This window comes from Delphinapterus leucas, chromosome 1, assembly GCF_059928025.1.
Source record: "Delphinapterus leucas isolate spDelLeu-1000000601 "Yukka" chromosome 1, BTC_Dleu_Yukka2, whole genome shotgun sequence".
Lineage (NCBI taxonomy): Eukaryota > Metazoa > Chordata > Mammalia > Artiodactyla > Monodontidae > Delphinapterus > Delphinapterus leucas.
Window position 1 is genome coordinate 42,557,725 of NC_143129.1, and position 17,170 is coordinate 42,574,894.

The following is a 17,170-nucleotide window of genomic DNA, read 5'->3' on the forward strand; positions in this document are numbered from 1 at the left end:
ATTCACTTCTAAATTAATAGTTTGAATTTAGGATAATACATTTTCTCATAGAAACCTTCTAAATGGATATTGGATTCACAACTAGCTTGTAGAAATCATATGTTAATTTATTGAAGGCAATTCATATGTCTTTACTAATTGCCGTTTAATCTTTTACCTTTCCTTTTGCCTTTTATGTCTTCTTTTTTTCCCTTTCTAAGAGATTTTGTGTAAACCACCTGAAAAAATTCTAAATGGAAAATACACAAATAGCCACAAGGATATATTTGAATACAGTGAAGTAGTAACTTATAGTTGTGATGCTTCAAATGGAGCAGATCCATATTCACTTGTTGGAGAGAGCAAGCTTGTTTGTATTGGAAATGACAAATGGAGTAGTGACCCTCCTCAGTGTAAAGGTAATAATATTTCCATTTATTTCCTTCTTAATTTGTAAATACTGTAGAAACGCTTTGTAAATTGTTTTACTTACAGTAAAAACAGCCATATGTGCTTGATCCTCCTATTTAATTGGTTTCTAATTTAATTTAATATTGGTCAAATCAAGTATAAAATACTTCTACTTGTAGAGCTTCCCCCCTCTCACCCCACAGGTTCTTGGCATTCCAATTTATACATTGTAAACTACTGTGTATATGCATGAGTTAGGATTTTTTTCCATGAAAAGCATCAAAAAATTCAACACACACTTTCTTAAACATAAGAAAGTATTATCTTGTATTACAAGAAGTCTGATAGTTTTGGCTACAGGAAATCATAGTGTAAATTGTAAAAGATTAATTGTCTCACAGATATGATTTATAAACTCTGGGCAAATCTTACTTAAAAACAATGTTTAAGGCATTAGAGCATGATCAGAAGCAGGGAGACACTGGAGGGATTTTTACTCTTGAAAGAAAGGGTCCACTGAATAATAGCAAAATATTTACTCTTCTCAAGTGAACATGGAACATTCTCTAATACCATATTCTAGGCAATAAGATAATTTTTAACAAATTTCAAATAATTGAAATCATTCAGAGTACAGTATCTGATCAAACTGGGATGAATGTAGAAATCAAAACGTAAATCTAGAATATCCCAAAATATTTGAAAATTATGCAGACACTTACAACTAATAAATGAATCAAAGACAAAGTACTAACAAGGGAAATTAGAAAGTGCTTCGAATATAATAAAAATGAAACACAGCATATCAAAATATCAGAACTTGTGGGGTACAGCAAAAGCATTGCTTAGAAGGATATTTAAACCATGAAATACTTATATTGGAAAAAGAAAAGTCTCAAATCAATAATCTGAACTTCTACCGTAAGGAACTAAAAAAAAAGAGCAGCTTAAACTCCAATAGGAAATAATAAAGACAGAGAAAAAAATCAATGATATTGAAAAGAGAAATAATATAGAGAGAATCAAATCAATACCTGCTTCTTGGAGAAGATTGATAAAATGGGTAAACCTATAGGTAGTTTGACAGGAAAACAGAAGATACAAATAACCAGTATCAAGAGTGAAAAAGAGGAGGTCACTACATATACTGCAGACATTTAAAGAACAGTAAGGGAATAAAACAAACAACTTTATGCCTGTAAATTTGACAACTTAAACCTTCTTGCATGTAGATTTTGTCTTTCCTTTTGTTATTGTGGTATATCACATTGATTGATTTCTGTATGTTGAACCATCCTTGTGCAGAAGGAAATTTTGTCAAATGCATAAATAGCATTTGACAAAATTCAACATCCATTCATGATAAAAACCCTCATGGAGGTGGGTATAGCAGGAACATACCTCAACATAATAAAGGTGATTTATGACAAACCCACAGCCAACATAATACTCAAAGGTCAGAAGCTGAAAGCCTTCCTGAAATTCAGGAACAAGACAAGTATGCCCACTCTCATGACTTCTATTCAACATAGTGTTGGAAGTCAGAAAATAAAAAGAAATAAAAGCTATCCAAAATAGAAAGGAATAAGTAAAACTGTCACTATTTACAGATGACATAATACTCTATATAGAGAATGCTACTCTATAAAAAACTGTTGGAACTAATATATGAATTCAGCAAGGTAAGAGAATACACAATGAATATACAGAAATCTGTTGTGTTTCTTTACCCTAATAATGAAATGTCAGAAAGAGTAAGTTAAAAAAAAATTCCATTTAAAATTGCATCTAAAAACAAACAAAAGAAAACCTAGGAATAGACTTAACCAATGAAGTGAAAGACCTATACACTGAAAACTATAAAACATTGATAAAGGAATATGAACATGATTCAGAGAAATGGAAAAAATATACTGTGCTCTTGGATTGGAAGAATTAATATTGCTAAAATGGCCATACTACCCAAACCAATCTACAGATTTAATGCAATCCTTATAAAAATACCTGTGACATTGTTCACAGAACTAGAACAAATAATCCTAAAATTTATATGGAACCATAAAAGACCCAGAATTACCAAAGCAATACTGAGAAAACAGAAGAAAGCTCAAGATATAACCCTTCCTTGACTTTAGACTATACTACAGAGGTACAGTAATCAAAGCAGCATGGTATTGGCACAAAAACAGACATGTAGATCAATGGAGTAGAGAACCTACTCCATGGTAGTTCAATGGAACAGAGTAGAGAACCCAGAAATAAACCCATGCACCTATGGTCAATTAATCTACAACAAAGGAGGCAAGAATATACAATGGAGAAAAGGCAGTCTCTTCAACAAGTGGTCTTATGAAAGCTGGACAGCTACATGTAATACAATGAAATTAGAACATTCCCTCACACCATATACAAAAATAAACTCAAATTGTGTAAAGGCCTAAATGTAAGACCTGACACCATAAGACATAGGCAAAACACTCTGACAAAAGTTGTAGCAATATTTTCTTAGGTCAGTGTCCCAAGGCAAAAGAAACAAAAGCAAAAGTAAACAAATGGGACCTAATCAAACTTAAAAGCTTCTGCACAGCAAAGGAAACCATCAACAAAACCAAAAGACAACCTATGGAATGAGAGAAAATATTTGCAAATGATGCAAATGACAAGAGGTTAATATCCAGAGTACACAAACAGCTCATACAACTCAATATTAAGAAAACAAACAACACAATCAAAAAATGGGTAGAAGACCTAAATAGACGTTTCTCTAAAGAAGACATACAGATTGCCTACGTGTATATGAAAAGATGCTCAACATCACTAATTATTAGAGAAATGCAAATCAAAACCACAAGGTGTTACCACTAGTCAGAATGGCTGTCATCAAAAAGTCTATAAATAATAAATGTTGGAGAGGGTGTGGAGAAAAGGGCACCCTCTTGCACTGTTGGTGGGAACGTAAAGTGATGCAGCCAGTAAAGAAGACAGTCTGGAGGTTACTTAAAAGACTAAAAATAGAGCTATGATCCAGTAATCCCACTCCTGGGTATATGTCTGGAAAAAGCGAAAACTCTAATTCAAAAAGGCACATGCACTCCCAATGTTCATAGCAACACTGTTTACAATAGCCAAGACATAGAAGTAACCCAGGTACCCATCAACAGGTGATTGAATTGAGAAGATGTTTTGTGTGTGTGTATGTGTCTGTGTGTGTGTGTCTGTGTGTCTGTGTGTGTGTGTCTTTGTGTCTGTATGTGTGTGTATTGGCACATTACTTAGCGTTAAAAAAAGAATAAAATAGTTACATTTTAGCAACATGGATGGACATAGAGAATTTTATGCTTAGTGAAGTAAGTAAGACAGAAAGACAAATACTATATGATATCAGCTGTATGTGGAATCAAAAAAATAATACAAATGATTCTATATACAAAACAGAAACAGACTCACAGATGTAGAAAACAAACTTATGATTACCAAAGGGAAAAAGAAGGGGGGCAACAAATTAGGGGCATGGGATTAACAGATACAAACTACTATACGTAAAATAAAAAAGCAACAAGTATTTGCTCTGTAGCACAGGGAATTATATCCAATATCTTGTAATAACCTGTAATGGAATATAATCTAAAGAATAACCAAACAACAAATCACTATGCTGTATACCTGAAACTAACGCAATATTGTAAGTCACCTATACTTCAATAAAAAATTATAAAAAACCTTCTCATGAAGTGTACTGCAGGCCCATGTCCTCACTGGGGAATTATACCAAACATTTAAGGAATAAATAGTAGTAGCCCTACACAAAGTTTTCAAGAAAACTAAAAGAGATAGGAATACTTCTTAACTCATTTCATGAGGACAGCATTGCTCTGATACCAAAACCAGACAGAAACATTGCAAGAAAATTACAGACAATATCCAAAATGGGCATAGAACTAAAACTTCTTAAAATATTAATAAATCAAATCCTTGCCTATAAAAAATAATACATCGTAATTAAGTAGGATTTATTCCATGAGTTCATGGATGATTCAAATTTGAAAATTAATCAGTGCAATTTACCATATCAAGAAACTTTGAAGAAGAAAAAAAAAAAACACTCTTGCATTCCTATACACTAACAACGAAAGATCAGAAAGAGAAATTAAGGAAACAATCCCATTCACAAGTGCAACAAAAAGAATAAAATAACTAGGAATAAACCTACCTAAGGAGGTAAAAGACCTGTACTCAGAAAACTATAAGACACTGATGAAAGAAATCAAAGGTGACACAGATGGAGAGATACACCAAGTTCTTGGATTGGAAGAATCAAATTGTGGAAATGACTATACTACTGAAAGCCATCTACAGATTCAATGCAATCCCTATCAAATTACCAATGACATTTTTTAGAGAACTAGAACAAAAAATCTTAAAATTTGTATGGAGAAACAAAAGTCCCTGAATAGCCGAAGCAACCTTGAGGGAAAAAAATGGACCTGGAGGAATCAGACTCCCTGACTTGAGAGTATACTACAAAGTTATAGTAATCAAGACAATATGGTACTGGCATAAAAAACAGAAGTATAGATCAATGGAACAGGATAGAAAGCCCTGAGATAAACTCACACATCTATGGTCAGCTAATCTATGACAAAGGAGGCAAGGATATACAATGGAGAAAAGACAGTCTCTTCAATAAGTGATGCTAGGAAAACTGGCCACCTACATGTAAAAGAATGAAATTAGAACACTCCCTAACGTACACAAAATAAACTCAAAATGGATTAAAGGCCTAAATGTATGACCAGGCACTATAAAACTCTTAGAGGAAAACATAGGAAGAACACTCTGACATAAATCATAGCAAGATCTTTTTTGACCACCTCCTAGAGAAATGGAAATAAAACCAAAAATAAACAAATGGGACCTAATGAAAGTTAAAAGCTTTTGCACAACAAAGGAAACTATAAAAAAGAGAAAAAGACAACCCTCAGAATGGAGGAAATAGTTGCAGATGAATCAATGGACAAAGTATTAATCCCCAAAATATATAAACAGCTCATGCAGCTCAATATTAAAAAAACAACCCAATCAAAAAATGGGCAGGAGACCTAAATAGACATTTCTCCAAAGAAGACATACAGATGGACAAAAGGCACATGAAAAGCTGCTCAACATCACTAATTATTAGAGAACTGCAAATCAAAACTGCAGTGAGGTATCACCTCACACCAGTTAGAATGGTCATCATCACAAAATCTACAAACAACAAATGCTGGAGAGGGTGTGGAGAAAAGGGAACCCTCTTGCACTGTTGGTGGGAATGTAAATTGATACAGCCACTATGGAGAACAGTATGGAGGTTCCTTAAAAAGCTAAAAATAGAATTACCATATGATCCAGCAATCCCACTACTGAGCATATACCCAGAGAAAACCCTAATTCAAAAAGACACATGCACCCCAGTGTTCATTGAAGCACTATTTACAATAGCCAGGTCATGGAAGCAACCTAAATGTCCATTGACAGATGAATGGATAAAGGAGATGTGGTACATATATACAATGGAATATTACTCAGCCATAAAAAGGAACGAAATTGGGTCATTTGTAGAGACGTGGATGAATCTAGAGACTGTTATACAGAGTGAAGTAAGTCAGAAAGAGAAAAACAGATATCACATATTAACGCATATATGTGGAACCTGGAAAAATGGTACAGATGAACTGGTTTGCAGGGCAGAAATTGAGACACAGATTTAGAGAACAAACGTATGGACACCAAGGGAGGAAAGCAGCAGGGGGTGGGGGTGGAGGTATGATGAATTGGGCAATTGGGATTGACATGTATACACTGATGTGTATAAAATTGATGACTAATAAGAACCTGCTGTATAAAAACAAAATAAAATAAAATTCAAACAAAAACAAAAAGACACATGCACCCCGATGTTCATTGCAGCACTGTTTACAATAGCCAGGTCATGGAAGCAACCTAAATGTCCATCAACAGATGAATGGATAAAGAAGAGGTGGTACATATATACAGTGGAATATTACTCAGCCATAAAAAGGGGCGAAGTTGGGTCATTTGTAGAGACGTGGATGGACCTAGAGACTGTCATACAGAGTGAAGTAAGTCAGAAAGAGAAAAACAAATATCATATATTAACGCATATATGTGGAATCTAGAAAAATGGTACAGATGAACTGGTTTGCAAGGCAGAAATAGAGACACAGATGTAAAAAACAAAAGTATGGACACAAAGGGGGAAAAGTTGGGAGGAGGGCGGTGTGGTGTGATGAATTGGGAGATTGGGATTGACATGTGTACACTAATATGTATAAAATAGATAAGTAATTAGAACCTGCTGTATAAAAAAATGAATAAATAAAATTCAAAAAAAAAAAGAGAGAACTAATGAGAGCTTAGAGTATGCTGCATATCCTCCCTTATTTGAGCCCAGAGCCATTTGCTTAGACAAACCTTCCCTTGAATATATTGGACAATTCTGTCTCCACTTCCCATTAGCTCTGTAAGTTATTTAACTTCTTTGAATGTCAGTTTCTCCTGCAAATAGAATGCCTAACTTAATGTTTATTTTAAAGATTAAATCTTCTAGCATGTGCCAAAAAACAAAAACAAAATAAAACCACACATGATCACCTTAATAGATGTAAAAGAAAAAAGAGTATATGACAGAATTTATCATCTTTTCATTATAAAACTCAGCAAATAAGGATATAAGGGAACTACCTGAAGCTGACAAAAGGCACCCATAAAAGTTCCCCAGCTGGGGCTTCCCTGGTGGCACAGTGGTTGAGAGTCCGCCTGCCGATGCAGGGGGCACGGGTTCGTGCCCCGGTACAGGAAGATCCCACATGCCGCGGAGCAGCTGGGCCCGTGAGCCATGGCCGCCGAGCCTGCGCGTCCAGAGCCTGTGCTCCGCAAAAAAAAAAAAAAAAAAAAATTCCCCAGCTAACATTATACTTAATAGTAAAAGAGTAGTTTATTTTTACTTAAAGTGGAACAAGATAAGGATGTCTATTCGGCATTGCATTGGAGTTCCTAGAGAGTACAATAAGGCATACATATTGGAGAGTAAGAAATAAAATAGACTTCATTCACTTATGACGATTGCTTTTGTAGAAAACTTGAATGGCTGAAGTTTTAGCAAGGTTGCAAGATACACGATCAACATACAGAAATCGACAGTATATCTATAAACTAGTAAAACACCATTAGAAATTGAAAATTTTCAAGTACTGTTTATACCAGCTCCAAAACATGAAATACTTGCATATAAATCTAGCAATGTATGTGAAATATTTAAATGGTAAAAACAACTAAACACTTATAGAAGAAATTAAAGAAGACCTTAATAAATAGAGAAAATTCAGTGGTCATGGATTAGAAGACACAATATAATAAAGATGTCAGTAATTGATCTTTAAATTCAACACAATCCCATAGAATCCCAGCAGAACTTGACAAACAGGCTCTACAATTTATTTAGAAAGATAAAAGAACTAGAATAGTCAATACAAATTTGAAAAAAAATTATAGACGTCTTGTTCTACCTGATGTCAAGACTTCTTATAAACCATGCTGTAAGGAATATAATCAAGACAGTGTGGTATTGGTGAAAGGATAGCCATGTAGAGCAGTGGAACAGAATAAGTGTCCAGAAATAGACCCTTTCAAATATGTCCACTTGATTTCATCACAGATATACAAACAATTCATTGGAAAAATGGTAAATGTACAGGCTCAATTCGATATACATTATGCACAGAAAAAAGAAAGCACCTCAACCTATGTTAGCACCATAGACATTTACTTACAATGAACCAGACTTAAATGTAAAACCTAAAACCATAAGGCTTTTACTAGAAAACGTAGAAAATATTTCTGCCTTAGCCAAAGATTTCTTAAATCAATCCTAAAAGCATGATCCTTCTTCTTTAAAGAAAAAATATTAATTGGACTTATTAAAAACTCAAAACTTCTGCTTCAACTACACTGTTCAAAGAATGAATAAAATGAGCCACAGACTGGGAGAAAATATTTGCAAAATACATATCTGCTAATGGACTTGTATACAATATATAAGTAACTCTCAAAACACAATAAGAAAAGAACCCAATTTTTTTAAGATGGGCAACATATTTGAATAGATTCGTTTCACCAAAGAAGACATATGTATGCCAAAAAAGTACATGAAAAGTTGCTTGATATCATTAGTAATTACAGAATGGAATTTAATACCATAGTGAGGTATCACTAAACAGCTATTAGAATGGCTGAAATTTAAAAAAAAAAAACCCTGAAAACTAACAATACCATTAACTGGCAAGTATATGGAGCAATTGGAGCTCTAATACATTGCTGGTAAGAATGCAAAGTGGCATGAACATTATGGAACACAATTTGGCAATTCCTTATAAGGTTAAATATACATTTACCATACAACTCAGCAACATAAGTAAAAAGGTATGTTTATATAGAAACCTGCATGAGAATATTCACAGCAGCATTAGTCATAATCATTCCACACTGGAATTAGCCCACATGTCCTTCATCTGGTAATGGATGAACAGCCTATACCACATCCATACAATGGAGTAATACTCTGCAATAAAAAGAAATGAACTCCTGAATCATGCAACAGCAGGAATGAATCTCAAATGCATTATGCTAAGTGAAATAAGCCATACTCAGAGGCTGTGATCCCATTATGACATGCTGGAAAAGCAACATTATAGGGACAGAAAACAGATTAGTGGTTGGCTGGTTGGATAAGGTGGTCGAAAGTTCGGGAGGGTTGATTACAAAGTGGCATAAGGAAGTATTTGGAGATAATGGAACTTTTGTTATTGTGCAGGTAATTACATGGTTATTTGAATTGATCAAAACTAATACAGCTGTACACTTAAAAGGGTGAGATTTACTGTATGTACTTTGTTATCTAGTAGTAAACCTAACTTAGAAGAAAATCATTAGGTACAATTAAGAGCATATTGGCCCAACAGTGAAAAATATCAGTGACAGAGCAATAGAAATCCACCATGATTTGAAAAAAAAGATTAAAATAAGAAACAGAGAGAAAGACATTTGGGAGAAAAAGCAAAGAGTCAAACATACATGTAACTGGAGTTTCAGAAGAGACGAGAAAGAAAAATGTAGAAAATCATTTCAATAAATACTGGCCAAAAATTATCTAAATTTGATCCAAAACAACAACCCCACAGGTCTGGGAAATTCACTGACCGTAGCAGAATAAATTTCAAAAATTTACCAAGAAACTGCTACTAAACTAAACACAACATGGTAAAACTACTGAAAACAAAAGAAAAAGTAGCCAGTGAGAGGGAAAAACAAAAAACAAAACACAAATATATTACATCCTCTCTCTCCTCACCCCAAAGTAAGAATGACATGACAGCTGACTTTTGTTAAGGAACTGTTGAAACTACAAGACAATAATTTCTGCTAATGTGCTGAAAGAAAAAACAGTTAGCCTAGAATTCTCTGTCAAAGAGAAATCTTTCAGAACTGAAGATGAAATAAAAACAGTTTCAGATAAACAAAAGCTAAGAGAATTTGTCATTAGCCAACCTGGACTATAAGAATTGATAAGGAAGTTCTCCTGGCTGAAGAGAAATAATACCTGATGGAAATTCAGACCCAAAAGAAAGGAGAAAGGACACTCTTCTGGTTTAAAAGGCAGTATATTATCTGGCCCTCGTCTATTACTCAGATTTAATCTCATAAGATGTTCTCTTGAACTCACTGCCCAGCCCAGTGTTTCTTGATTTTGTTTTTTCCCAAATACTGCCAAACCCATTAATGGATCGTGAATCCTAGAGGGTCAGGATGAGTATTTTACTTTTTAAGAAGTAGAGTAGAATGGGAAATAGCAGAGTACACTGGTGTGAGGGCTAAGTATTAACTTTTAACATTATCTCAGGCCTGTTTGTTTATATACTGGTTTACAATGTAAGATGTATTTCTTGATCTCTGGGTTACAGTCCAGAATGTTTGGAAAACACTCCCCTAACTCCGCTGGCCTTTGTACTTCTTGAACATCCCAGTTCCTCTGTGTTGTTGTCACCTGAGAACTTTCTTTTTCATATCTTGGCATGGCTAGCTTCTTTTCAACTTCTAAATTTGAGCTCAGATATTACCTTCTAAGAAAAGTTTTTGCTGCCTTTCTTAAAAAGCAGGGTACCGCAGTTAGTGTCAGCATGATCTTAAAAAAATCCTAGAGCTAAAGAGCATTGAAAGTTTCTTTTGAACTTACCCTGAATTTGTGTCTGGTACTCAGACCTTTCTCAAAACTTGTCAATAATGGAAAGAAAATGTAGGGAAGCAAATAAACTATAATGACAGTCTGTTTTAGGTGGGAAAAGGTTATTAGACTTCTCCAGATCTGTTCCCTGGAATTCAAATGCACAAAGTCTTTTTTTTTTTTTCCAATTAACATCTTTTCATTCCTTTCCTCTTTCTTTCCACTGGAAATTATTACTTTGCACTAGTTTTTCTGGTCCTATGTGAAAGCAGCTTTCCATTAACTCTGGAATTTCTCCATTTTTCAGTGGTCAAATGTGTACATCCATACGTTGAAAATGGAATGATAGTCTCAGGACATGGATCAAAATTTTACTACAAAGCAACGATTGTATATAGATGCAATGAGGGTTTTAAGCTTAATGGCAGCAACACAATTGTCTGTAGTGCGAACAGTACTTGGGAGCCTGAGATACCAACATGTATTAAAGGTATAAATATTGTCGTTTTCCTTTGTTTTTTTTTTCTTTGACATTAAATATCAATGATACAGAATAATAGAAAAGAAACAATTTTCATATTTAACTGTCTTGTATTCATTCCTATGATAGTTGTATGACTTCAAATTTACAAAGAAATCTGCTGTTGCGATTTTGGATGTCATTATAGGGTCTTAGCATTTCATGTACATCACACATGTATATAAATTTCTCTTGTTTCACATTTTTTACATGTAAAAATGAATAGCAATCATTTTTCAGAGTAAATTGAAGCATAGGAAGTTTTACCTAAATAAGAGTGAAAGGCATAATTCATATTAATGAAAAGAAAATAATAATGCCCAAGTTTTTTATTCAGTCTACATTATTTTGTTTTCCAGAGTCAACTACTCCTAGGACCCAGCCTCCAATTTCCAGTGCCTTAGGTTTAGTAACTACCTGCATATATTTTTTCAAAAGTCTTTTAGATTCTTGGTGAAAATACTAGCAACTCCCAAGTGTTTGATCCAATCTACATTTTTTTTTGTTTTCCAGTGTCAACTCCTCCCAGTTCCCAACCTCCAATTTCCAGTGTCTCAGGTCTAGTAACTTCCTGCTTATATATTTCAAAATCCTTTACATTCCTTGTGATTTTTTTCAAAATCTTTTAAATTCCTATGATTTACACTCATTCATCAATTTTAGGAATGAAAGGGAGAAGGAACATATTAACAGCCATTTTAGTTGTTACATTTAGTGACTTTAAAATTATTTGCAGTAGTCTGCAGATATAAGCAGGTGGCAAGTTAAGTAAACTTTAAGCATGTTTACTTACATGTAAAATAATTAAAAGATGGTTTTTTTGGTGGATGATTTAAAACCTTCCTTACTGAGTGGTAGTAAATTTAAAATGGGATCCATTTAAAGCACTTAGCACAGTGCCTAGTATCTAGAAAGCTCTTAAAGGTAGCTTGTATGCATTACAGCATAACTCAATATTAATGCAGAGGAAGGTCCATGGCGTCTGTTTTTTAACATGTGTTTTCTGTATCATCGACATTGATAATTTATTCATTTTAAAAGTGATCTGTTGACACCTTTACAGGGTATCTCCTGGGTCTAGGACTATGTTTCTTTTCCCAGACCGTGACCAGTTTGGTTCTGCAGGGATTACTGATAGCTGCTCTGCCTAAGACTTGAGAGACTATTTTGATATGGTGGAAGGAATTATCTTCCTGATTTCAGGGCTGCTATCTCTGGCTTCTTCTCTTTGGTTGCAGCAGAAGCAAGAGACAAGAGGAAGAGAGGAAGAGCATTAGCCTGGGCAGACTGCACTCAGGGTCCCAGTGTGGCTCTGCTCACTAAAGTAACAACATTTCTATAGGTTCCAGTGTCCCATTGTTTAATGACTCAAACAAATGTCATCTACTGGCTTTTAATTTGTTTACTTCTTATTGTCCTAATATTTTAAGGACTGAGGGGAATTTTTCATGTTAACATGGTAATTAGAACACCTTTTTATAATTCCCGTAAACCTGGTATCCAGTAATCTCCTTGAGTACCTTGGTGAGGGCTGTGAAGTTTTGGGGGGAAAAAGATGTTTCTTTTGGTGGATGATATTGACTCATCCATGTTTACTCACATGGTCCTACTGGGACTATGTACTGTGGTATACTATGTTGGTTGATAGGCTCTTTTGAAAGAGTTGACCATAAGCATTTTATAAAGGATTTATAAAACACTGATACAGTTTAGTGTTTGAAGAAGAGAGAATTGTGAGGACAAATTTATAAAGAAGGTAAACTACAGGGATTTTTTTTTAAATATCAAAAATCAAAATTCCTCATGAGACTGTCAGTCATTTTTTATCATCAGTTAGAGAGCATGAAAAGGATCGTTAGTGACATATAATGGTGATAAGGTAGATCTGATTATGCAAATATGAAAAAATGTGGGCAAAATACTAAGTGGAAAAGAAAAGGATACAAATTATGTAATAGGGTACTATGTGGATGGTATTTCTTTTAAGTTTCATGTCTTTATTCTGAACACATATTTTTATGGTTTATTATTAGTTAACTTCTAGGATTTCCATTATATAATACAAAGCCATAGTGAACATTCTTATGGATACATTTGTATGTACTTGTGTAAATATATATTTTAGGTTAACTTCACAGAAGTAGAATTGCAAAGTTTAGGAAGTATGTGTATTTTTCATTTTGGGAAATAATTCAATTTGAGAAATAATCTTTTTAAAAAATCAAAAGTAAATCCATAATTTTGTATTGATAAGTCTGGAGAATTGAATCAAATTTATTTTTCCAGATTCCAAGCCTACTCATCCAACTACGACTCTGGGGTCAAGTCATCCAGGTTCAGGAGTTCTTTATTCTACATATATTGCTTAGAACTTTTTAGGGTGATGGGTGAAAAATGATGTCACATATTAATTTGCATTTATTTAATTATCAATGAAGCTGAGCTTTTTTCCTCTACAGTTATTTGTTCATGTCCTTTTTTCATTTTTCTATTTGGTTTCTAAAATATTTCTTGTTGATTTGTCAGAATTCATCAAAGCCTGTTTAAAATGAACTTTTTTTTCTAGGTTGTTTTTTTTTGCCTTATATTTACTAGTCAGTTTTCTTTTAAAATTTTATATTATTGGGTATATATATTGCTTTTTATAACTTTTAATTACATAAATAGTATATGAATATGAGTTTGTAAAATTTCAAACATTATGAAAGCATACAGAGTAAAAGATTACTTCTCCTCCTCTTTCTCTAGTCCATTTCCTGAATCATCACTTAATAGTTTAGGGTATCTTTTTATTTCTGTACATCAACATCTTTATATGTGTACTTATACATATTTTGGCATTTTTTCTTTTTTCTTAACCAAAAATGGCATTATGCTGCTCATATTTTTCTGAAGCTTTCACTTTTTCCATTTAATGTCTTGAATTGGGGTTCTTTTTAGATTTACTCCCATCCTTTTTAATGATGACTTTAATATATACCATATTTAACTATTCTCCTATCAGTGGTAATTTACATGTGCATTTTACATTTATAGGTAGCTGGGTGTACTGATCTTTTCCCTAATGGCTATGACTGTGTATCCTTCTTATAAAAGCTTCAGGACTTCCCCATGCTGAAATTATATAAACATCTTAACCATACATCCTGATTGCATTATTTGCATTAAATCGTTGTTTTATCTGCAATTCATTATGGTATGTGGAATGAGATTAGGTTCATATCCATTCCACCCACCCCATCTAAGGGCTAAGTAGAACTATTTGTTGAATAAGTTGTCTTCTCTACAGCTGTTTTGAAGTGCCAATTTTTATCGTACATTAAATAAAGTCATAGGTGTTCTAATCTTCTCTCTGTTCCCTTGATCTCTGTCCATTCCTGTGCCCCCACTAAGTCAATTTTTTGATGGCAGTACCATAATATGTTTTAATATCTGGCAGAAGACATCCTTTTCAGAAATGTTCAGGCTATTTTCTATGTTAATTTTTCTAGATAAAATTTTTTTTGACTATTTCAACCATTTTAAGTGTACATTTCAGTGGCATTAAGTACATCACTACTAGCTATCATCACAACTTTTTCATCATCTCAAAATGAAAGATTATATCCATTTAATAATAACCCTCCATTCTCCCTCCCCTCAGCCCTGCTAACCAATATTCTACTTTCTATCTCTATGAATTTGACTATTCTAGGTCAAGAAGTAGAATCACTTCTGACTTATTTCACTTAGCATGATGTTTTCAAGGTTTGTCCCTCTTGTAACATGTAGCAGAACTGTATTCCCTTTTATGGCTGAATAATATTGCATTATTTGTATATACCATATTTTGTTTATCCATTCATTTGTTGATAGCCACTTGGGTTGTTTCCACCTTTTGGCTATTCTGAATAACACATTGAGGTGTATGGTAATTCTGTGTTTCCCTTTTTGAGGAACAAACTTAGTGTCTCCCTCAGTGGCTGCACCATTTTACATTCTCACCAGTGATACACATAGGTTCTAATTTCTCTACCTCTTTGTCAACACTTATTTTTCTGTTTTTTGATAATAGCCATCCTTATACATGTAAAGTAGTATCTCATTGTGCTTTTCTATTTTTTAATTTCCCTAATGATTAGTAATTGATCATCTTTTCATGTGCTTATTGGTCTCTTATAGATCTTTGGAGAAATGTCTACTCAAGTCCGTTTCCTATTTTTGAATTTTTTGTTGTTGTTGTTGAGTTTTAGGAGTTCATTATGTATTTTGGATATTAATCTCTTATCAGATACATTATTTGAAGATGTTTTCTCCCATTCTGTGTATTGCCTTTTCACTCTGTTGGTAGTGTCATTTGAAGCACAAAGGTTTTTAATTTTGGTAAAGTCCAGTTAATCTATTTGTTCTTTTGTTGCCTGTGTTTTGGGTGTGACATCTAAGAAATCATTGCCAGATCCAATATCATGAAGATTGTCCTCTATGTTTTCTTCTAAGTGTCTTAAGTTTTAGCTCTTAAGTTTAGTTGTATGATCCTTTTTGAATTAATTTTGTATATGATGTAAGTGTCCAACTTCACTATTTTGCATGTGGATATCTGTTTTCCAAGAAACATTTGTTGAAGAGATTATCCTTTCCCCATTTTTCCCCATTGAATGTTCTTAGCACCCTGTTGACAGTCATTTAACCATATAAGCAAGGGTTTATTTCTGGGCTTTCTACTCTATTCCATTAGTGTGTGTGTTTTTTTCTATGCCAGTACCACTCTGTTTTGATTATTGTAGCTTTTTAGTATGTTTTGGAACCAGGAAGTATGAGCCCTCTCAACTTTGCTCTTCTTTTTCAATATTTTTCTTGGCTATTGCTAGTCCCTTGATTCCATATGAATTATAGGTTTGATTTTTCAGTTTCTGCAAAATGGATTTTCAAGATGGTGATAGGGGTTGCATTTAATATGTAGATTGCTTTGTGTAGTATTAGCATCTTAATAATATTAAGTCTTCCAATCTATGAACACAGGATGTCTTTCCATTTATTTATGTCTTTAATTTATTTTCAGCAATGTTTTGTAGTTTTCACTGGATGAATGTTGCACTTCCTTGGTTAGTTTATTCCCAAGTATTTTATTCTTTTTGATACTGTTGTAAATGGAATTGTTTCCTTAATTTCCTTTTTGTATTGTTCATTGCTCATGTATAGAAATGCAACTGATTTTTGTTTGTTGATTTTGTAGCCTGCAGCCACCTTTGCTGAATTATTTGTCATATCAGGTGTGTGTGTGTGTGTGTGTGTGTGTGTGTGTGTGTGTAATCTTTAGAGTTGTCCTTTTATAAGATCATGTCATCTGGAACAGAGATCATTTATTTCTTCTTACCCAATTTGGGCGCTTTTTATTTCTTTTACTTGCCTAATTGCTCTGTCTAGAACTTCCAGTGTTATGTTGAATAGAAATGGCAAATGCAGGCATCCTGGGTTGTTTCTTATCTTAAGGGAAAAACTTTCCGTTTTTCACCATTGAATATGATGTTAGCTATGGATTTTTTATAAATTGTCTTTATTATTTTAAAGTTTCCTTCTATTACAAATCAGATTCTAAATTGTTTTTAAGCCCTCCTGTACCTTTTAGTTTTTTTGTTCTGTTGAGATATAATTGACATATGGCACTGTATAAAGTTTACATTGTACATCATAATGATTTGGCTTACATACATCATGAAATGATTACCAAAGTAAGTTCAGTGAACATCCGTCATCTTATATAATACAAAATTGAGGAAATAGAAGAAATTTTTTTTCCTTGTGATGAGAACTCGTAGAGTTTACTCTCTTAACAACTTTCTTACATAACATACAGCAGTGTTAGTTATATTTATCATGTTGTACATTACATCCCTGGTACTTATTTATCTTATAACTGGAAGATTGCACCTTTTGACTGCCTTCATGCAATTCCCCTTTCCTCCCACCCTCTGACTCTGTTAACCACAAATCTGATCTCTTTC

At 33.6% G+C, this 17,170-nt stretch overlaps 1 protein-coding gene across 7 annotated transcripts in view; it reads left to right on the top strand.

Moving 5' to 3' along the window:
- CD46 (CD46 molecule) overlaps positions 1-17,170 on the top strand; it is a 61,862-nt gene that overhangs the window by 32,055 nt on the left and 12,637 nt on the right. For 2 of the 7 annotated variants that reach the window (XM_022593514.3, XM_022593511.3), the window contains exons 5-9: positions 201-398; positions 10,977-11,159; positions 11,549-11,593; positions 11,703-11,747; positions 13,476-13,523. In XM_022593514.3, coding sequence (XP_022449222.1) covers positions 201-398; positions 10,977-11,159; positions 11,549-11,593; positions 11,703-11,747; positions 13,476-13,523 — 519 coding nt within the window. The remainder of the gene's footprint in view (positions 1-200; positions 399-10,976; positions 11,160-11,548; positions 11,594-11,702; positions 11,748-13,475; positions 13,524-17,170) is intronic. The other 5 variants (XM_022593513.3, XM_022593512.3, XM_022593516.3 and 2 more) reach the window with 5 other exon arrangements.